This window comes from Aaosphaeria arxii (assembly GCF_010015735.1).
Source record: "Aaosphaeria arxii CBS 175.79 unplaced genomic scaffold BU24scaffold_6, whole genome shotgun sequence".
Taxonomy (NCBI): Eukaryota; Fungi; Ascomycota; class Dothideomycetes; order Pleosporales; genus Aaosphaeria; species Aaosphaeria arxii.
Window position 1 is genome coordinate 2,266,378 of NW_022983479.1, and position 21,083 is coordinate 2,287,460.

A 21,083-nucleotide genomic window follows, 5' to 3' on the forward strand; every position below is an offset into this window, starting at 1 on the left:
TTTTGGAAGGGACTAGTGTAGTGGTTATTTTATTGATCGGAACGTCAACACACTTTTTGACTATCGGGACCTCGAGAAGGATTGAGTAAAAGCTATACCACGGTTCCTATGACATATAAATAGATCGTCGAACTTGGGTTGTGGTTCCGTGGTTGTGGCAGTCAACAGGTAGAGTCACGTCGAACACACAAATCACGCATCCGCAACACAGCAAAATGAAGATTATCAACTGCACATTTTTGTCTCCACAAACCCCTCACTAAATAAGACAAAGCTATAAGACACATAATAGGAAGAGTTTAATACAAGGCTTCGATGGATTGATGAAAAAGAGAGGAAAAGGAGGAAAAAGGTCAACCCCAAAGAAGCCATTCTCGGTTCTGCTGCTTTGCACCATGAACAAGATACTATTGTTTACAAAAATCCCCCAGAAAGATGAAAAAAAAAACGCCTGATTTGATGCTTTGGTTCCCCTGCCCTTTCCGTTATGTAAAATTTCCACGAGACACGCGGACGCATATGTGACTGCTCGACCCACAAACTCACCCCGTTCAGGGCAGTTGCATCCCCAACATTGGGATGTAATTCAGAAAAAGGAAATATTAGGAATTGTTTACTTTTTTTACTCAAACGAGTTGTCCCGATCGACCCATACGTCTTCCAATTCGGCAAAGTTCTTGAAATGCACGGGGCGGTGGATGCTGTCGTAGAACTTGACAGGGGTGTCCAATTTGACGTGCACCGGCTTCTTCTCGATGTTGCCGAACACGCTTCCAATAAAGCTGTAGTTCCACAATCCATCCTCTGGCACGAGGTAGTAGCCCCGGATCTTGTCAGACAACAGGAGTTGGCACTTGTCACCGAATGAGGTCGAGAAACCGGCCGGACTGTCGGACATGATGTCCTTGTTTTCGGCACCCCACTTGTAGCCATTTGGTGTTAGGGCCCACGCGGCCAGAGAAACAGAGCCAGGGGTGAATGAGACGGTCATGGTGACTGTCTTCTTGTCCCAGCTTGCGTGGGTGTTCATCAATCGCGCGTGTTGGGTGACATCGCTGGCCTGCATGTATGGAGGCTCGTTGCCGCTGACGGTGTGAATAATACCCAATGGCTCAAGGTCGTTGAGATACTCATGCTGAGGCAATTGCTTCGGCAACTGTACGTCGCGAGTACCACCAACTTGAGGAATCATGACGATGGTAACGATTTCCTTGACTTGGTCGTTGTCTGGTGGCGATTTTCCGTAGAGGTAACCAGCGACTTGGTGTCGCAAGTCGCCGATCGTGATGAAACGCTTCAGAATGTTCTTGGGCATGACGTAAGTGTAGTGACCCTCTTCCTTGACATCCTCGGAGTTGATGTAGATGTTGTTGGCACGAGTGCGGAGGTTGGATGTGGCCACAGCGCGGGTGCGCCACTCTGTCTTGGAAGCAAATGAAGCCTGTTCGTACTGGGACGTAGTTGTGACGATGATTTCTTCACCGTGTACATTCTGTGTCTTTGTGGTGACCGCAGTAAGTTGCGCCTGCTCCTCCTTCTGCTTGTCGATCTCTGCAGCTTGTTGACGCTGCATGGATGGAGCAGAAATCTCCATACCCAAGATGATGTCACGCACTTCACTGCTGGTGAGCGAAGAAGTGTTGACATTGTTCTTCTTGCCATAGTCATTCAAGATCAAATCGCGGAGTTGCACCTCGACCTTAATCCAGTCTTCGTCGGCGAGCGTGGGCCAGATGTGATGTTCTTGTGTGATCACTGTCTTGTCAGGACGCAACAACAGCTTCGTCTTGTCCTGATTAACGTGAAGTGCACGAAGGATCAGGATCAAACGAGAGAAGGCAGTGTACGAAGAGATAGTCTTCAGCCATTCATCGTAGAGGTTGAACAGAACCATTTGGGGGCCAGTGGCACGAAGGATCATGTCACCGAGCTTCTCTACCTTCATGGCGGCTTGGAATGGCAACTGCAACTCGGATGCGCGAATGGAGATATTCGGGAAATCAAGCAAGTGAACCTCGAGGGGATCGAGCAGACCCTTTCGTGTTACGATAAGCTGCTTCGGTTGTTCTTCCACGGGCAATGACCGGATGAGAGCGGCCACTTCTTCGGCAGTCTTCCATTTGGCCAACTGTCCGAGACGCTTCTGGCCTGCCCACACACTGGTATGGATAATCTTCAGGAACAGCTGTCCAGTACGAGGATTGAAGATGAAGATAGCACCGTTAATTGGCTTCGTGGTCAAGTTACCCTCGAATGTCTTGTGAATAGTGACACGGTAGACATTAGTATCGTCGATGAACAGCTGAATCTGGTTGCTGAAGAGTTCTGAGTAGTTCTGAGAGTTGAGGAATTCCTGGTTGCTTTCCGAAGCATACAGCTGCAAACCCTTGCGGATACGTTCACGCAGAACGTACAATGCGGGATTAGCCTTCATGATCTTCGCCATGGCTTGCTGCACCAATTGCTTCAAGCCAGGGAAATACATTCCGTAAGCCGAGTAAAGGTTATAGGCGAGATCTATAGCAATCATGAGACCGGTAGGCGAAGGATAGATACTCTGAGAGTCGCCACCATAGTCGAGGTACTTCGCACGGACATATCGTTCAATGTCATGAGAATCGTAATCACCATATCGTAATTGGACATCCACCCAGAATTTGTTCGTTGTGGTCGAGCTCATTGCATCCTTGGTGTCGTAGAGCATGGAAGGTGGAGAAACGCTCCATTTGTGGCTGGCGAATAGTAGAATATCGGCAGCGGAACTGTTCATCTTGTATGATTTACGGGGGTGAATAGTCTCCTTCTGAACTGTCTCGATACCCAAAGCCTCCAGCTCCTGATCGAAGACTTGACACAAATCCATGACCACAGACTCGTGGATCTTCTGCCACAAATGGGCTCGGAAGATTTGGATCAAAGAAATCTTGAGGGTTGGGATCTTGCCGTGCAAGAAAATTCCCGTTAGATCGAGTTGGACTTGGAAACCCACGTAAACGTTGGCTCGGTTGATAGTCGGCGACCACCACAGCGTGAAACGACGATTAGGGATTTGGTTCAAACCGGAACGTTGGGCATTGGTGAGCTTCTTGAACTTCATCGACTCCTCGAAACCACTGTCATGAGTTAGTATACCAGAATGTAATGGTGAGGCACTTGTAGTACGAACCTTGCTTTTTCCCAGAAAAGTCCCTCCCACGATGGGAACGCTGTAGCCTTGAAAAGGGTGTGTTCAAGAATTGTCTCCACACCACCAAGTGCTTGAATGACGTCAGTTCTATATGCGTTCAAATTCCAGAGTTTACCATCATGGCGTTGTGAAGTCCACCAGAAGGGATTGCTCTTCATGTGCTGATAGATCTTAAATTCGGTTCGAGCTCGGAAACCCTTATCAAAACTGAGCGTGCTGCGATCCTTTTGGAAGAGAGTGTTGATACGGGGTAGACCTCGATCCCAACTATCTTCAAGATCCTCAAGGGTCAATCTTCGGTTTTGTTGGTTGGCCTCCTGTCGTTTCTGAGAGTATTCCATCCAGACACGCTGAGAGTCGATGAACTCCGATTCCCAAGGAATGATGTATCGGAAAATGTTCGGAATCAACGTCTCCTCGTCGTGAGACATACCGGCTCGGTAATGTGTGACACCGGTATCGGTCTGTTTTGACCAGCGCTTGTCGCTAGTTGGGATAAGGATGTGGGATCCGGAGATCATTCCAAGACCACCAAGCTCTTTAGGCGTATAGAAGACAGCAGGAGGGAAACGTGAAGGCATCTTGGAGTTCAAGCCAATCTTGACTCGAGTCTGGATCTTGGTCTCGCACTTGACAATAGTGTCCAACAGGTTGACAGTGGACACTGCGGCCTCTCGGTAGTAAGTGAACAAGGCGATGAGGGTGGTGTTCCACTTGTTCGCAATCTTCGTGAATGTCGTAGAGCCGGAGGACATCAGAATCTGGCGAATGCGGTTGTTGAACTTTTGAATGTCCTCCTCGGTCACTTGTAGGAAGGCATGTGCAGTGCGCTCCTTGGTAGCATTATCTACCAGTGACCAAACACTATCCTTGACAGGGAACTCCTCAGTCAAATTGCGAATCTTGGGCAAGATGCGGACCTCAAATCCGCACATGGAAAAGAGAAGGTTAGGGTTGTCTCGACTGTATACACTTGCGAATGTATCATCCCATTCAATGGTAGTTACGGATCGAGGAAGTCGATTCTTCAAGTCCCAGAAGACTGCACGACCAAGGTTGACGTCGTGTCGCATAAGACGCATCCTGGAGTCGCGAGGCCAGCATTTCTTGTTGCGATAGCCGATGACGTTTTCGAAGTTGGGATCTGGCTGTTCTGTCAAGAAACGTTGGATGAGGTCTCTTGATTCTTCTGCAGTGAACCTAAAGAATACCCAGATGCGATCGATGTATCGTGTGTACAGACGAATTGGATGTCGAACTTCGGTATCCTTGTCTTTGAACTGCAGGAAGTCGTTAGGGTTCTCTGGTGCTCCAGCAATTTCATTTGCTCGCTGGAGGCCCAAGAGCAAGATATCCAACACCAAGCCGTAGTATTGGAAAACAAAGGCAGAGAACTGCAGACCACGAATCATACCGTAGGTATTAGTGTGGTTCATGTCCTTGTAATTGAGCTGCACATTGTTCTTCGCAGTGATGTAATCCGCCAAGTTGTGATCCATGATCAGCCTGAGAAGTCGATTCAGCATCGTGATATCAATCTTCTCGTACACTTTGGACAATTGGGTCTCAATCATGACATTGCATTCGCCATCTTGGTATTCCCAGACCTTGTCCAAGTTGTTGATTCCTTGCGCCCACTTGTACGTTAGAAGGGGTGGCACTTCAGAATCGGAAGGCTTGATCCAACCAGGGAACAAATGCCTCTGATCAGCTTGGTACCAGAGGTATTGATCAAGATATGCATCTGTGATCTTCTCCATAGGCTCGATATCATATACAGGATTGATGGTGTTGTAGTTGTCGTTCATGTCGATGCCCACTTCCTTGAAGGCACGTTGGGTGAGAAGGAATCGCTTAATCCTGGCAAGTGTTGTGCCTGGTGAATCATAAGCCTGCTCAATGAGAGCAAGCTCCTCACGCTGGCTCTGATTTAGACGACCCTTGACCGAATAAGCTTCGCGAAGACGTTCCAGAGCGAGGATAAGAATCTTGGTGTCGTGTTTGTACGAAACGCTGGGGAACGGAATTGGCTGGAACTTTCGTGCCTCTAGCCAGTGCACCATGGTGGTGTAGATGGCGACAGCCTCCTCAGAGGAAACGTAAGGACCGTCCTTCATGTAGTTGTGTTGTCGCTCTTGCTCGGCCTTCAGCCACAATCTAGTCAAACGTCCCAAATTCTTCTTTGCAACTGTCTTGTCGACTGTAGCACCTCTTCGGATACGCTCGCGGTTGTAATGGGCGACTGAAATCCACCAATCGGCTTTGCTCTTGACGTATCGAAGAATGATGTTCTCAATAGGAGCGGGAAGACCAGGCACCTTCCACGGGATGTTACTCTTCCAGCATCGCCACGCTTCTGAAAGATGCTGCAGTACAGTATTCACCTTATTCTGCTTGATGCCCTCGGGCATCATGTCCATGAGATCAGTCATGACGGCGGCTCGTAGTTCCAGATCGAAATGGGACTCAACTCGCTGCTTGGTGACCGTCTTAGCAACACCCTTGCTGTGACGTCCTTCGAATTGACGAGATAGCAAATTGCCAAGCCAGCGCTCTAGAAGAGGAATGATACCGCGCATGAAGAACAACCATACACGCCATGCAGGTGCCCAGAAACCACAACCAGGACCCTTACCGACAGGACCCGAGTTGAATCGGTAGTAGATGAGATGCTTAAGATCCTTGCAAGATCGAATCTGATGCATCAACTTGTACTTGTATCTGTACATTCCCGTCAACTGTCCAACATGGTTGAAAGCGTACAAAATGCCATCAGCGAGTTGGAATGCGTCGATATTTCCAAGACGATATTGAACTTGGGCGTCTACAATGAGTTTCGTAAGGCGGAGGATTTCACGCATGAGATGGAAGGCGTTTCCGAAACGTGACTTCTTTCGCTCCTTGGTCGTCAATGTCTTGACTGGCTTCAGATTGAAGTTGTAATCAAGATGAAGGTAGGTAAGATTCTTGCGGTGAATCAAGAGGTTGAGCATATTGTAACCCTGCCGACACACCTGTAGACCAGCCTCAACCCAATCGACCTTAGTTTGCTGGAAGAATTTTGTGGTCTTCAGCGTTCGCATCAAATTCTGCTTGTTTTGTGCCTTGGGCTGTTTCTTGTGGAGCTCATTCAAGACGTATGTCTTCAGAAGTTTCTGGTATGACACTCGAACCTTGACGGGCTGGTTTGCGGGGACATGCTCCAGGTACCACTGCTTAACAAGCGGTACATCCTCGGCTCTGACCATTTTACCAGAGCGCTTATCGAAAGGATGAGGAGCCCACCACAAGGCGATCGCGGAAGCCGTTTCAGTGGTATAGAGCTCCTCGTCGGCCATGAATGGTTCCATATCGTCTGGCAGTTCAAAGTCATCGTCTTCATCGTTTCCATAACCAAAGACTTCGTCCTCATGGCTGACAGCAAGATTCTTCGGCGCAACTGCGCGCGAAGATATCGGATTGATGATTGGATCAAAATAGAAAGCCGGAAGACTGGGGTCTTCAGCCCGCACGTAGACGACTTGAGGATGGGAGTACCATGCTAGCTTGACACTGCGGGGAAGCGAGTTGTAGAGGAACGGGAATGTAACGCGGTATTCTGTACGGATGGGAGCGCGGAAAATGATGCGGTCGATGGCGTTAAACTCTCCGAAATCTTCGTCGTTGGGATCAATATCTTTATACAACGGCTCGAAACGTGGACCACCCGGAATTGCAACGTTTAGAGCTTTCGCTGTAAGAAAGCTGTCCATATCGAACATGTGGAAGTAGTTCTTGTCGACAATGTCGCTGAGAAGTTGTCGACTAAGTCGGTACAGATTGGCCATCTGAGGGAGTGTGAGATTCCACTCCTTGTAACTTGGGCCATTGACGTGTGACGTATCGAGCAATGGTCTGTGGTCGTAAAACCATTCGATAACCGGTGAGTCTTCATCCTCATCAAGTTCTAGCTGGATTGGTTCCAAAGGCTCGACATCCTCGATGTTCTCCGAATAAGACATGGGCGGCTCTTCGTCATCGAAAGGGGGAAACCTCATGCGCTTGAAGTGCCGTCGGTCGCTCTTCTCTTTCCGCATGGCCAACCACATCGCAGCCCACTGAGCATGGAAGACTGGCTCAATAACGCGCGGTACCTCATTGACGAGTGTCAAGCAACCGTTGATGTGGTAAAGAACCTTCACGTCTCTCCTGCTCTCCCATGGCATGGGCATGTTCTCTAACAACTTCAAAACCGCATGTGGCATGAACTTCAAGGCACCCAAGTAGCTCCTCTTATCACTAGTGAACTTCTTTTGTGACACATCGCCAATATCCTTGAAAACCTTGCGCAGATGCTCCGGTGGCATGTCGGCCTTTTGGGTCTCGACGAAGCCAGCCTTCCGCCTCTCGCCGAATCGCTGGCGTTGTTGACGAAGCCATTCCTTCTTCTTCTGACTGAACTTCGCGACATTTGGATCTGAGGGAGGACGGACGCCTGGTGGAGGAGGCGGCGCGGCGATACCTGGTGGCGGAGGTGGCGGCGGAGGAGCAGGAGTATACGCTGAGCCTGGGGGTCCAGGAGGTGGAGGAGGAGGGGGAGGAGGGGGGGGAGGAAAGGCCATCGTGACAGGAAGGTCTTTGGGAAGGTATCAGCTTTGAAATGTAATATGGAGTGACTGGGGAGCTCGACCAGAGATGGGAACTCCAGTTGTCGTGAAGCTGTAAACTAGGAGCAAGCTCCGCGTTCACGTGCGCGCTGATTGACGCGCCAAATAGATTAATCGCAAGCCGGACTAACGCGCGAAGATGAGGATGTAGATTGACGAAGTTTTCCTGCACTTCGCGCGATGGAAAAGTGATGTTGCGACAGGAGGCGTTCTGCGAAAAAGTATGGAGTCGCGACTTGACGGGATCTTTTCACGGGCGCCAGTCACGTGATATCCTCGAATGGCTAGCGTGAAACTGGGGCTCGCAATCTCACAAAAGTTCCGCAGAATCGGCTTACCACAAGTGGGCGTTTTTGCCATTAGCGAATTGGAAGCATTCGAGACGTGCAACGAGTACCAGATTGTTCCCACAATTCTTGGATGAGTACGGAGTAGCACTCGTAGCTCTAGGTACGCAATGCTCACTTACAAAGAAACTCTACGAAATCATCTTTATATTATTTCAACAATTACATCGGTATACTTGTTTCTAGGGTGGATCATGCAGTAGTACAATTAGAAGTGTATTCTCTTGTACAGCCATAGCCCGAAGATAGGTAAGGTCACACGTAGAGATCCGAGACCAAGATTATGTTATGGGATTCACAGCACATGATACCAAGTTTTCAAATAGTGAATGTACTTTGCAGTCGTCGTAAGATCGTAGGCTATCGAGATCAAGCGAAGCGTACCAATCTCTTCAAAGCACGATATTGCGACTGCACTCGATCCGAGCAGGAGACTCGAGAGCGATTGATAAACATACCAATCGTTAATGAACCTCCTCAATTCCCAAATGTTCGAACTGGTGAGCCTTCAATGTTGAAACATTTGACATCGGTAAAATCCACGTTCCCGACTAGGCAAGGTCAGCAATTCTTGGATACCAACTAAGCCTGGAGTAGCCTAGCGTTCTTTCTCGCGGTTTTTTGACTTGGCAGCCATCCTTAGCGAGCCACACTGGATTTTCGACTTCACGCGAAAACGCTCATTGACAACTCCATCACATCCCGCCCGGTAAGTAATTGCTCTGCCCTTTACACGAAGCAAAGTGAACATCCGTAAACTAATATATATAACTTATAGACGTAGGTACCCTTATTCCTCCTTGCGCTCCGCCCGTTCGATACTTCGAGAACTCTTCTAACCACGATATCGCATCTAGAAATCTTCGCCTCTGATTCTCCGGGAACACAGCCAGGATGCCTTCCAACAGACTCACCTACGTACGCATCCCCGTCCCCTGAATGATGGACACGATAGTGCCTGGAATTGGATGTATGAAAGCTGACGGAATGGATACAGCGCCGACGGGCTCCCTACAACACCCGCTCCAACAAGGTCCGCGTTATCAAGACCCCTGGAGGCGAGCTCCGATACCTTCACATCAAGAAGAGGGGAACCACCCCCAAGTGCGGTGTAAGTTTTGGATCTGCCTGAGGAGTGGAGGAGGAAATGGCTCACGATGTTTTCAGGACTGCGGCACCAAGCTCTCCGGTCTCCCTGCTCTCCGCCCCCGCGAGTACGCCACCATCAGCCGCCCCAAGAAGACCGTCCAGCGCGCCTACGGTGGTTCGCGATGCGCCAACTGCGTCCAGGACCGCATTGTCCGTGCTTTCTTGATTGAGGAGCAGAAGGTCGTGAAGAAGGTGCTCAAGGAGTCGCAGCAAAAGAAATAAGCGATTGATGATTGATGGAGGAACGGATGTCGAAAAACAGGGGCCATCGGTGTTTATGTGCATTATGGGCATTCCCAGGTTCAGGCCAGCTTCATTAGGGTTCAATGAGATCATGGCGATTTCTGCATCATACACAAACGTCTACAGGGACGTAGCTGAATAGGACCAAAATTTCACCGACGCGCCAGTGTCCAAGTGATCGATGACGGATGCGAGTCTTGGGACAGTGAACCAGTCGCTTTATCATCCCGTTCGAGAGCGCACAACGCCCGAACGAGAATGCAAATGATGTTGTACTGACTGCAGGTGCATACTTTTACACTTTTAGCATCGCCTGACTCTGTTCTCATGCCGGAATGCTGCTCCCATATCTGACAATATGAATGATAGCCAATGGTGGTCTACTCACGCATGAGTGCTGCAACCTTCATCATGAATCTCTCGCCAGGCATGGATGTCAAAATGCGATATATGCCGGGATTGGTCCCACATCGATGTCCTCGAAGTACATCCCAATATGATCGCATTTGGAGAGCGTAGAATGATCAGCTAAGTTTGTATGCCGAATGAATGCTCCGAGAGTGAATCTATGTCGATTACTCCGTACAGGCTTGCCTACTGCAGCCTCCACACCTATCAAAATGACGTTGAGTCACATTGGAACAATCGATGCTGTCCAAACTTGAAATGACTGTTCTAAGGAAATTCTATTCATAGTTGATTACGTCCCGTCTGGCAGCGGGAATAACGTGACTCGGGGGAGATGGGATAGGTTAGGCGCCATGAGCCGTACGGAGTACATAATGATCTCTTTCGCGCCTTTTCCGTTCACGGTATGAACTCCATACGAATGATTTGTTTGGATCTTAAAGGGGGTTTCGCCTTCCAGTGTTGCTGCAGTCCAGCACTCGCTCTCTGTTGCTGCTGTTGCTGCTGCCGTCTGCCATTACATGCAGTAGGGTGAGCAATAGCAATTGGACAACCCCGAATACGATCGCTAGCCGAAGCCAACGAAGAGGACGACGACGAGAACGACGACAATAACGATTACTGGCCTCGGGAAACGAGTCTGAGCCTGGGCGTGGGTGGTGACTGGTCGCGCGAACGCATCGCATTACGTCTTTTTCCCGCAGAGCAAAAATTTCGGACAGCAGGTCGTGGTTGTCGTTCGTTCATAAAAGGCTACTCACCCTTCAGGTTTGGCGTGAGCCGATCGGACTTCAGCGCGTGCCCGCCCCGCCAGCCTCCATCGCTGCCCACCTGAGCTCTCCCAGCGATATCGGTGCAGCAACAAGGGCTCAGGATTCACTTGCGCAGAAATGCTGTCCATGTCCCCGACCACGCCCGGCACGCAAGGAGCTCAACAGCTCAGCTATGCGAACAGCCCTGCCAGTGGTCGGCCCAATGCGTTCAAGAGACCAGCGTCGAGCGACGACGAGGCCGACGTTGGTGACAATGGCCGTCAACCCTCGAGCAGGAAGAACACCGCCGTGAAGCGCGCCTGCAATGAGTGTCGGCAACAGAAGGTTCGTAAATTGCTCTCGATAAGATAGATGATCCAAAAGTGGTCATGTTTCACGCGAAGCGTCGCTGACAGCTCCCCCACAGCTCAAGTGCAACGTCCAGCAAGATCCTTTTAAGAGCTGCGATAGGTGTTTGAAACAGCGCCTGCGATGCGTCATCGAGCCCAACTTCAAACGTGTGGGCAAGCGGAATAGGAACGCCGAGATGGAAAGGGAGATGGAAGATTTGCGGGAACGATTGGCATTCTATGAAGGCAAAGGCGCTGCAGCCGGCATCCCCATCCAGTCGCAACAGCAGCAAACTACCCTGAATCCACCACCGGAAAACCATACATTTGGCACGGGATCAATACACACGGAGGAAGACAATGCGTTCCTTCAATCGCAACAGGAAGCCGTGGCGACGTCGCTGCTGGACTTGCGCAGCGGATCTCCAATGTTCCACTCATTAGGCGAAGTGAGACTTGCACCCGCGCAGGTTAACGAGCTATTCGCCGAATTCTTCCAGAACTATCACACATTTCTACCATTCCTCGATCCCGTCCGGTCGCCGGACGAAGTACATTCTCAGGATTCAAGACTTCTCTTCTGGGCAATTATCAGTGTCGCAGCCCGTCATTACGGCGCGGATGATAATTTGTTAAGCCGGCTCAAAGAACCGCTTACGGATTTGATTTGGGAAGCGATCAAGAAGTCCCCGAATCATCATGTGGTCAAGGCATTATGTCTATTGTGCACATGGCCCCTTCCAGCGAGGACGACAGTTAACGACCCAACGTTTATGCTTTGCGGAGTGATGATGCAGATCGCAATGCAGATCGGCCTGCACCAACCGACACATCCACAAGATTTCTCGAGGACAAAAGTTCGGCTACGAGAAGAAGACATCCATGATCGGTTACGGACTTGGGCGGTTTGCAACATTGTAGCGCAGACGTATGTTTAATGCCCTCTCATTTGTCTAAGGTCTATACTAATATGATAACCAGAGTATCTACTGGCAATGGACAGCCGTCAATAACGCTTTACGACTCGACATTGGAGTTCAGGATGGATGACGAAGAACATATGAGAATCATTCCTCCGGATCTGTTCGTCCGGTTGCGCCAGGAAATGGCGGCTAGCCGTATCAACAGGCTGTTGTATTCAGCCACGAGCCACCGGTTCTCAGAAGGTGCTGCTGCTACTTACATGAACTTAGAAGCAGACCGACTCAAAGAAGAACGTGGTGTGTTAGATGGTGTAAACAAGGGTGAGCATCGAAATCTACATGATCGATAAACATACTGACAGGTAAAACAGAACTAGAGGAGCTCCACCATAGCGCCGTATTCCTTCATTTGCATCTTTACTCATTCTTCAATACGGAACAACGGCTGGAGAAGCGAGACGATCTTGTCGCCCTATACTTTGCGGCTACCAGCTTCTTAGAGCGCGCGTTCGAATTACAAGACAAGGACACACTCAAGTTCGTGCCTTACTACATCATGCAGATGGCTCTGGCCGCCGGATTTGCCCTGTTGAAATTGCTGAATTCGGACTTTGCCAGCCGTTTACCATTCGAACAAGGACGCAATTTCGTCTCACGAACTGTGGTCGCAATGCGTAAATCCAAAGTTATGACTAACGATCTGCTGGACCGATTGGCTGAAGTCCTGGCACAGTTGTGGAAGGAGAGCGCCCGCGGCCGTAGCGTACACAGCATGTCGCAATCACCTTTGGTCAGCAACCCAGGCATGGCAACGATGTTCAGTACTACCGGAGAAACGAACACCCAAGGACAGCGTCGCGAAAGCAGTGGTATGCTTGAGGACCCACTCGGCCTTATTATTCGTAGCCGCATGAGTCTGAGCGTGGTATTCGACTGTGTCTGGCGATGGCGCGAATCACAAGTCAGCGGTGCCTCTGAACAACTTGACTCGACTGTTGCCAACAATCCCACGAACCCCGACAGTTCGAGCAATTCAACTCCGCCACCAGGAGCTGCAATCGAGAATCCTGCACATGGATTGCCGCAATTCAACCCACATCTCAATACTCTTAGCATGCCACTCTCTCTGCCTAATGGACTCGCCAGTGCCAACAGTTTCGAAATCTTTGATCCGGTCAGTTGGATGCTAGAGTCACAAACAGAATGGGGAACCCAATTCGAAAATGGCCGCTTCTTCTGATCGAGAATGGCTGGAAGGCCGTCATCAAACTTTGAAGATGATTATTGCGCTGCTTCCGTATAGATCTTCGGACTACTTTATATTATGTTGTTGTTGTAGGCTACTAAACTACGCGTTCATAGGTTCTGAGCACTTGCTTTGTACACACATTGTTCTCCTGCCGGATTTCCACCTGCAGAGCGCCTCCTTGGTCTTCCCAAGCTGCGCCTTCTACATCTTAAAGCCATTTATCCTATATTTCCAGGACCGAAGGATTCCCGTCGTTTCGTCATCCGCAAGTTACCGCATAACAATTTGCCTACCAAAAGTTCTCGCTCTTATATCATCCACCGTTTCGAGTCACATTCATCCCGTACGGCCGTCTACCGCTGTTTGCAAGGAGTTGCTGGAGTTGCTGGATTAGATCAGAATGAGTCCACATGGCATGAGCACATGCCGCGAAATGTCAGTCGTACGGTTGCCATATCCTTCGTGGAGCTAATTGTCGCAGAGTGGTGCACAATAGAGCAGTTGCCGAACCCTGCGACTACTGCGGCACCGCCGGACATCACATTTGCGAGCCTATGGTTGAACTTCTTTATCATCATGATGGGCCTCCATTCTATGGACGAGAACACTTGTCAGGGCTGGAGCGAGACTGGCGGATCTTTCTCCAGATCCTCGACAGGATGACCGATAACCCTTTTCTTTTCTTTTTCTGGGGTATCCATCTTCCCATTGTTCTAGCCTGGCTCGTTGTCAAGTTGCCCTTCAATATCTGGTGGTTCTATCTCGTAGAAAGCTTGACCGTACGAAAGGGGAAAAATCCTTGCGATGAAGCGTCGGATTGACGGCTGGCTACTGGCTGGACACTTTTCCACGGATGGTAGATGTTGTACTATCGATGAATGCGTCGCCTGTACTTGCAATATGCTATACCCAACCCAATATATACCTTTCAAGAGGTGTTGTTAAGTAATTGCCAATCATTGTCAATCGGTGCCTGCTAACTGGAGGGGTAATATCCTCACGCGTCGGCGCTCTCCTCTTTCGCCTTTAACCACTGCAGATTCACCGGCGTCACAGCCCCAGTCCCATGATGCAAGAAACCTAGCAGATTCTCGATCCCCAACCTCTCGAACCCAATATGGCTCTCCACACTCGCCCCCGCCGTGTGACTCAACACCATGACATTGTCCCTCTTCGCTAACTTCTCATTGACATACGGCTCATTCGCATGGACATCGAGCCCCGCCGAACTCACGATCCCCTCGTCCAGCGCCCTCACCAACGCCTCCTCATCCACCAACTTCCCCCTCGCGATATTCACCAACCGGCTCCCCCTCTTAAACCACCCAAACTGCTCCGTCGACAACAACACCTCCCCATTAAACGGCGTAGCCAAAACCACGCAATCGGCCCCGCCCACCAACTCCTCCAACGTCTCGCAGAACCTCGCCCCAACACTCTCCTCCCTCTCCCTATCCATCCTCACCACATCATGGTACCAAATCCGCATATCGAACGCCCGGCTCGCCTTCTGCGCGATCCGGTACCCGATCTTGCCGAACCCGACGACGCCCAGCACGTGGTTCTGCGGGTTGTGCGTGACGGCGGCGATGTTCTGGTTCGCGGCGTGGAACTGCGACGGCGAGCAGGAGCGCGCGCCGAGGAAGGACCACACGATGGCGCGGAAGGTGGTGATGATGAGGAGGATGGCAGCGTCGGCGACGGATTCGGTGCACGCGGGCGCGGAGTTGCAGTATATGATTCCTGGGAATAGGGGAAGTGGGTTAGTGGATGGTTTTCCGTGAGGAGGAGGAGGAGGAGGAGGAGGAGGAGCTTTAGGGAGAGAAGTTGGAAATGGAAGTTGAGGGTGTAAGATTGGAATGGGACGGATGTTCAGACATCTCATTTTTCTGAGAAAGAATCATCCAATTCCTCTTTCCAACCCACAGCACACATATAACCAAACCACCTCCACTCCACCGCGGAAGTGCAAACACAGCGACGAAAAAAGGCCAGGACACCATAAAAAAGAAGAATTCAAAACGCAACACGACTCACCGAACTCAGCCATCGTCCTCGTATCCACCCAATCGAACCCAGCCCCCGCACTCGCATAAATCCTACAGCTCCCGGGCAGCAGCTCAATCAGCTCGCGGTCCCAATTCCCCATCTCCCCGCCCGTGTTCCAAAACGGCCTGTACATGCCGACGAAGTCCCCCCAGCGGCGGTCCCTCAGGGCAGCCTTGAACGCCTCGCGGTCCATGGAGTGCGAGCGCTCGATGTGGAAGTGCGACTGCAGCTCCGCGTACAGCGTGTGGTTCCATCGTATGTCGTCGCCGAGGTGGAGGATTGTGGGTTTCGATGGGGCTGTTGTTGTGGGGAGGTTTGGGGTTGGGGATGAGGTTGAGGGTGCGGTTGTGGGTGGGGGTGGGAGGCCCGAGTCTTGGGGTGTGGGTGTTGCTGCTGACATTGTGTGTGTGTTTGTCTTCGTTCTTTTTGATTTGAGATATAAGTGTAGGGGAGGGAATTGAGTCTATATCGTCTTGTCCTGTCCTGTCTTGTCTTCTGACAGCTATCGCGGAGCAGATAAACAGAGGGAATTTCCAGGGTCGAGGATATATATATCTAACGTCCCCACGCAACGATCGGAAGAGCGCGCACCGCACCGCACGCAGTAGTCAATCGGTGTAGATGTCGTAAGCTTTAAGCTCTGCAACTTTACAAATTGAACGAGGCCCGGGGGGTTCTTCAGCTATAGGGTAGGGATGTATATGTGAGAAGACAATATAGGCTTTTTTGTTTGGCCTGGGTTCGACCGTTCAAGTATAATAATAAATATAATAGCAAAAACTTCCCTGTCGCATAACACAACTATGGAAATCTAAAACCATGTTCCCCAAGCGTGGAGGTTGTCCTTTTTGTATTTTCTCCCCCAAAGTCCAAGGAACCTACACGTGTACATGTGCATGTACGTACGTATGTGTGTATGTACGCAGGACGTACGTCTCATGCAATGCGGGCACAGGAAAAAGAGAAGACGGAATGGGCGTCCCGCGTTGGCGGCGAATCAAGCTTGGGGCTGGCTTGGGAGGCATGCGGGGGTGGACCAAAAGCAATGTTAATGGGATGGGGAGGGGGGATGGAGGGACATCGAGTATGGGGAGGATGGATCGGTGAATGAATGGGTGGAGGATGTCGATGGCTATCATGGTTGGCAAGCAATATAAATGCAATTGATGAGATAGCTATATCATATCATAAGATCGGTCAATAATACAAGTAGATACGAGGTAGTTCTAGTTAGCGTTGCCTGTGTAAGATGGATCATGGATGACGGGATGCAGAGCTTCGAAGCTTGGGAAGAAAGCGGTGCGGAATTAGATGAGCAGATGTCAGATAACTATAGAAGCCAATGAACGGGAGGAGGGGTCATACAAAGCTGTAGGTGAAACAAGATAGGGTAAGGTGAGGTAAGGTATGGCATGGCATGGAGGAGACGACGAGATGGACGACGTGGACCATGTCCTGTCGATCCAGAACATCACCGTAAATGCCCTCATCTCATCTGACAGGACACACCAGGCAAGGCTACACAATGATAACATGCCCACCCACAATCCACTTTCTCAACATAGCACCTACTACATCACCCCCTCCAACCTGCAAAAAGAAAAGCACCAAAAAACATCACCCCTCCAGCACGTCGTCAGCGTCGTCGTGTAACAAGCGGTGACGATAAGGTTATCAATCCGCACGTGAAAAAAAGCCACCAACCACCCCCGTAACTTAAGTTCAATGTAAAAAAGCCCTGGCAGAACAAAAGCCCTGCATGGCACCCAAGTCGGACGTATGTACATACTTGCGCCAAACCAGGTAGAGACATCGTTGGTTTCCCGAATAATCTCGTCTACATAGCACAACACACGCCGAGTATTGCATTTACCACCCCTGCGGTATGTACGGTTCCCAACGGCCTGGGAGCCGCATAAACCTTCGAGATTAGATTTGCGCCGCTAGTAAGCGGTGAACGATGGTGATGGTGCTCCGTCGGGTTTGAGTTCGTATGGAAAAATAATGTTCGAAGCCGGTCCAGAATTTGTCAACGGTCGCGCCATAACCGTGGCGCTTTTGGAATACGGGCGAAATGACGCCGGGAGGGGATTTACCATCGTATTGGAACCTTGGACATAGTGCTAGCTTGGACTTTATCAATGTTAAGTAAGGATTGTGTGTAAAAAGATTGCAATGAAAAAAAAGAAGGATTAGGAAGGTAATGCATGATTTAGATGCAGGTCTGCGTGGTGAACGATATTTTCTGAGTATGCCTTGGTGCTTAAGGTAATCTGCAAATGAGGGAAGTATGCGCACAATTGATGGCAAAAAATCAAGTATATCAAATGTCTTTGGTATTTCGTATACATTCGTAATCTAACATAGACGCTAAAGTCTTTCCCTCGACATGATATCGCGATAACATTTACTCAACGTTGTATCGTACGTTGCATGCACATGCGAACTTTCCCACTTTTGTAATTATACGATGCCAATTCTAAACCGCGACGGCCACTTCCTTCTGCATGGTCGTGTTCTTCTCCTTGTTTCCGTGCAACTTTCGCGCTACCTCGTCGGTTAGGTAGTCCTCGACGTTGGGGCTCATGATAGCTGCAATGATAAGGATCACGCCGAATGGCAATGTGCAGAGGAAGACGGTTCGGAAGGACATGGAGTATGCGCGCTTGACCTCGGTGCCTACGACGCCGAGGACCTCAGGTGTGATGCCTTTGACGGCAGTGAAATTGCCTAGAGTGATGCCGGCGAAGAGGCTGGGCAGCGAGGACTCGGGAAGGCCGGCTGAGAGCACTGCTGGGGTGACGTATTGGGGGATGTACTTTGCGGACTCGGTCGCGAGGATCGAGGAGTACATGCTCGTTGCGATGGCTGAGATCGCGGTGCGGATGGCACCGAGGACGCCGGTTACGAGGCCCATGTCGGCGGGATCCCATAGATAGGCGGTCGAGGAGAGGGTGAGGTTCTCGATGTATCCGGCGCCGATGGTGCCGATGAGGAGAAGCGCGGTGGTTTGATTCTGGGTGGAGGCATTGGATGCGGCCAATGCGGCGACGAAGGCCGTGCAGATGACAGCAGCGACGGTCATTTGGATCTTCATCTTGGGAAGGTAACGAACACCTACGCCACCGAGGATTTGTCCGAGGAGAAGGCCACCGCCAACGGCACACTGACATTGAGTTAGTTTAGATGTTCTCGTATTTGCCAACCAACTTAGGAAGGTACTTACAGAAAGCCAGCCCGTCTCTTTGATATCAGTAGTGAAGAGAGCACCGATCATGGTTGGCCAGATTACGGTGTTGGCATAGTAGACGACAGCGGCGAGAGTGGCGCATGCGACGTTGGCATCATAGTGGATGTTCTTGAAGAGACGCATGGGGATCAAAGGGTACTCAAGCCCACAGTAAGCCTCCCAGAAGCAGAATCCGACCAGTGTGAAGAAGCCAGCGAACAAAGCTCCCAGCACGTGTCCAGATTTCCATGGGTATGCGGAACCTCCCCAATTCATTCCGATGAGGAAGACGCATAGTCCAGCGGTGAAGAGGGCGATGCCAATCCAGTCGAGAGTCTTGAGCTGCTTGAGTTTGGATTTACCACCAACGTGAAGCATTTCCTAGTAATAATGTTAGGTTTTATCGGATTATGGGGTTTCGAATCAAACATACATAGGTAGGCGGGTGGTAGAAGAAGAAGTAGAGAATGATGGCAAGTGCGTTGACAATGACACCGAGAAGATAGCACCATCGCCATTGAAGAGCAGTGTTCTCGAAGAATGCGCGGGCCACAGGAGGACCAAAGACGGCAAACGGGACAGAGGTCGACAAGACGAAAGCGTTGACAGGTCCACGAAGGGAGTTTGGCACGAGTTCACCAAGAATGATATGGAAAGACAACTGCCCAGCAGCTGCTACTCCGTTGATCGAATTGGTGACCTAGGGAAGTGTAAGTCGAGTCATACTAACAGTAGGATCTCGGGATACATACAATAAGCATGTTGATGTTCTGAGCAGCAGATCCGATGATCACTCCAATCAAGCCAAGTACGGAGGAAGCGATGAAGAACCATCTTCGGCCAAAGATATCCGACAACCGACCTACTAGAGTGAATCCAACGGCGAATCCGGCTGTCCATGAGATGGAAACCCAGATGATATTGGGAGATGGCCCAATGGCGGCATTGATGAGTGCAAGAGTGTTTGATGGCAACACCCACCCTAGGTATCCTGATATTTGTGCTAAACATGTGGCCTGTATATGAGGTTAGTCGAATGGACATTCACCGGCTGTTCCAATGGGACTTACAATGACAGTTCCAATGAAGCCGGGACTGTAGTAATACCCTCGCGGCAAATCGCTCGTGTGACCACCAATGGCTTCTTCTGCAACATGATCGTGGTGAAGACCATTGCTTGAATGTTGAGTTAATGAGGGTTCATGGGTTGGAGCGACGTCCTCCCGGGCAGTCTTCTCATCAGCCATATCGGATGCTTTCCACAGGACAAAGATGTGAAAAGTGAACAACGAAAAAAAAGAGAGAGAGGAGAGGATGATCAGCGGGAGTGTCGAGCAGATAAGACACGGGGTGATCGACCATCTTTTTATTCTTCACGGGCTGGCTCTACATACGAGGTAACATTACATACCATTCTAGACTAAGAGCCTAGGACACGGGAGGGTTGGAGTGGAGCAGCTAGGGAACGCGGCCTGTGCAACTCCCCCTCTCTCAAAACAACAGGCATTCCGATCGCTTGACCAGATTACCTGCCCGAGAGGGCCCAGTGCGATCATTCCACGAAGGCATCCCAGGATACGATGTCCTTCTCGGCCAATTTTTCACGAATGAGACGATAAGGAACAGTTTGCGAATCGTAATGGCGCTGCTGACAATCTCGCAAGTTTTCGTACTGCATCCATCGTACATAGCACATACTGCATGTGTGCGGCATGATACTCCACGTGGCTAGCGAGATTCCATAGCCGAAGCATCCAGCACAATGGATACGAGTGGGAAGGCGAAAGGGTCTCAGGCTCAGTCTTAGTCTCGCGGAAGCTCGGTTCGAAGTATTTTGGGAGGGCTCAGAGCTTCAGGCATAGGCATGCCGCCTTGTGACACTGGTTGCCGTAACAATTACTCCAGATGGACGTGCCCCAGCAACTAATTGCGGTGTCTTCGGTAGAGGATATCCGGCTTTACCCCAGGGTGGATTCTCCCCGCATTTGATGTTCGTCCTAAGTTTCAGGGGAGACAGTCTATTTTCACAACGCGACACCGAAGGATGTACCTCAAGCAGGGCCTCGCTGGGATACGATGATGCATGTGCATTATCTTTTCTGAAATCTGTTGAACATGCTCCGTACACTGCTCATGGACAGGGCGCATCCAACGCCATGTATGCTATGAGAGAAGCATTTCCATGAACCATCAATCACAGAATGGTGAGACTCGCGAATCGTTTACCGACGAGGTTCGGCTGCGTAGAAGTACTCGTCATCACAGCTTATAAATGGAGTCAATAAGAAGTTGCTCGAGAGGTTCGAATCATACATCAGCCACCCGGCAATGAAATTGACTCGGATAGGAGGCGGTGTCACAGCTCAATGGGGAGGAGGCGAGTGATCTAGTGTGAAGCTAGACATAGGAGAGTCTTTTGACGATGCCATTATTGTAATCATAGATGTTATTGGACAACGAGCATAAAATTGCAATAAGAGACGGCGTCTTTGGAGATGAAAAGGGTCGATGAACTTGGCTTTCCCTCCCCCGCAAAGTGCTGAGACATGAC

The 21,083-nt window shown here is 50.2% G+C and overlaps 5 protein-coding genes across 5 annotated transcripts; 2 read left to right on the top strand and 3 right to left on the bottom strand.

Moving 5' to 3' along the window:
* Positions 1-229: 229 nt before the first annotated feature.
* On the bottom strand, positions 230-7,767 carry BU24DRAFT_373540 (PROCN-domain-containing protein). Its single transcript, XM_033524531.1, has 2 exons — positions 3,167-7,767; positions 230-3,113 (listed from the first exon to the last, which is right to left on the bottom strand). The coding sequence occupies exons 1-2, from the start codon at positions 7,531-7,533 to the stop codon at positions 623-625; spliced, it is 6,858 nt and encodes a 2,285-aa protein (XP_033382214.1). The 5' UTR covers positions 7,534-7,767; the 3' UTR covers positions 230-622.
* A 1,104-nt stretch (positions 7,768-8,871) lies between these two features.
* On the top strand, positions 8,872-10,041 carry BU24DRAFT_249060 (ribosomal protein L34e). The gene is made up of 4 exons (XM_033522357.1): positions 8,872-8,889; positions 9,038-9,098; positions 9,178-9,291; positions 9,348-10,041. The coding sequence occupies exons 2-4, from the start codon at positions 9,075-9,077 to the stop codon at positions 9,549-9,551; spliced, it is 342 nt and encodes a 113-aa protein (XP_033382215.1). The 5' UTR covers positions 8,872-8,889; positions 9,038-9,074; the 3' UTR covers positions 9,552-10,041.
* A 337-nt stretch (positions 10,042-10,378) lies between these two features.
* BU24DRAFT_442780 (uncharacterized protein) lies at positions 10,379-13,245 on the top strand (the record flags this gene model as incomplete). Its single annotated transcript, XM_033530548.1, has 4 exons — positions 10,379-11,077; positions 11,160-12,010; positions 12,064-12,326; positions 12,368-13,245. Exons 1-4 carry the CDS (start codon positions 10,871-10,873, stop codon positions 13,243-13,245), a joined length of 2,199 nt encoding a protein of 732 aa, XP_033382216.1. The 5' UTR covers positions 10,379-10,870.
* A 1,006-nt stretch (positions 13,246-14,251) lies between these two features.
* Positions 14,252-15,746, bottom strand: BU24DRAFT_394942 (D-mandelate dehydrogenase-like protein; the record flags this gene model as incomplete). The annotated part of the gene is made up of 2 exons (XM_033525236.1): positions 15,292-15,746; positions 14,252-14,997 (listed from the first exon to the last, which is right to left on the bottom strand). The coding sequence occupies exons 1-2, from the start codon at positions 15,701-15,703 to the stop codon at positions 14,252-14,254; spliced, it is 1,158 nt and encodes a 385-aa protein (XP_033382217.1). The 5' UTR covers positions 15,704-15,746.
* Positions 15,747-17,782: 2,036 nt separating this feature from the next.
* On the bottom strand, positions 17,783-19,779 carry BU24DRAFT_350825 (fungal trichothecene efflux pump; the record flags this gene model as incomplete). The annotated part of the gene is made up of 5 exons (XM_033523659.1): positions 17,783-18,469; positions 18,530-18,913; positions 18,966-19,232; positions 19,285-19,548; positions 19,603-19,779. 5 exons carry the CDS (start codon positions 19,777-19,779, stop codon positions 17,783-17,785), a joined length of 1,779 nt encoding a protein of 592 aa, XP_033382218.1.
* Positions 19,780-21,083: the final 1,304 nt, after the last annotated feature.

What these genes read in the sequence shown, in the direction of transcription:
- BU24DRAFT_373540 (XM_033524531.1), bottom strand. Translation starts at nt 7,533, where the DNA reads ATGCCACCGGAGCATCTGCGCAAGGTTTTCAAGGATATTGGCGATGTG. An exon ending in CTTTTCTGGGAAAAAGCAAG is followed by an intron (nt 3,114 to 3,166) that starts GTTCGTACTACA and finishes AACTCATGACAG; the next exon opens with TGGTTTCGAGGAGTCGATGA.
- BU24DRAFT_249060 (XM_033522357.1), top strand. Translation starts at nt 9,075, where the DNA reads ATGCCTTCCAACAGACTCACCTAC. An exon ending in CTTCCAACAGACTCACCTAC is followed by an intron (nt 9,099 to 9,177) that starts GTACGCATCCCC and finishes GAATGGATACAG; the next exon opens with CGCCGACGGGCTCCCTACAA. An exon ending in GAACCACCCCCAAGTGCGGT is followed by an intron (nt 9,292 to 9,347) that starts GTAAGTTTTGGA and finishes CGATGTTTTCAG; the next exon opens with GACTGCGGCACCAAGCTCTC.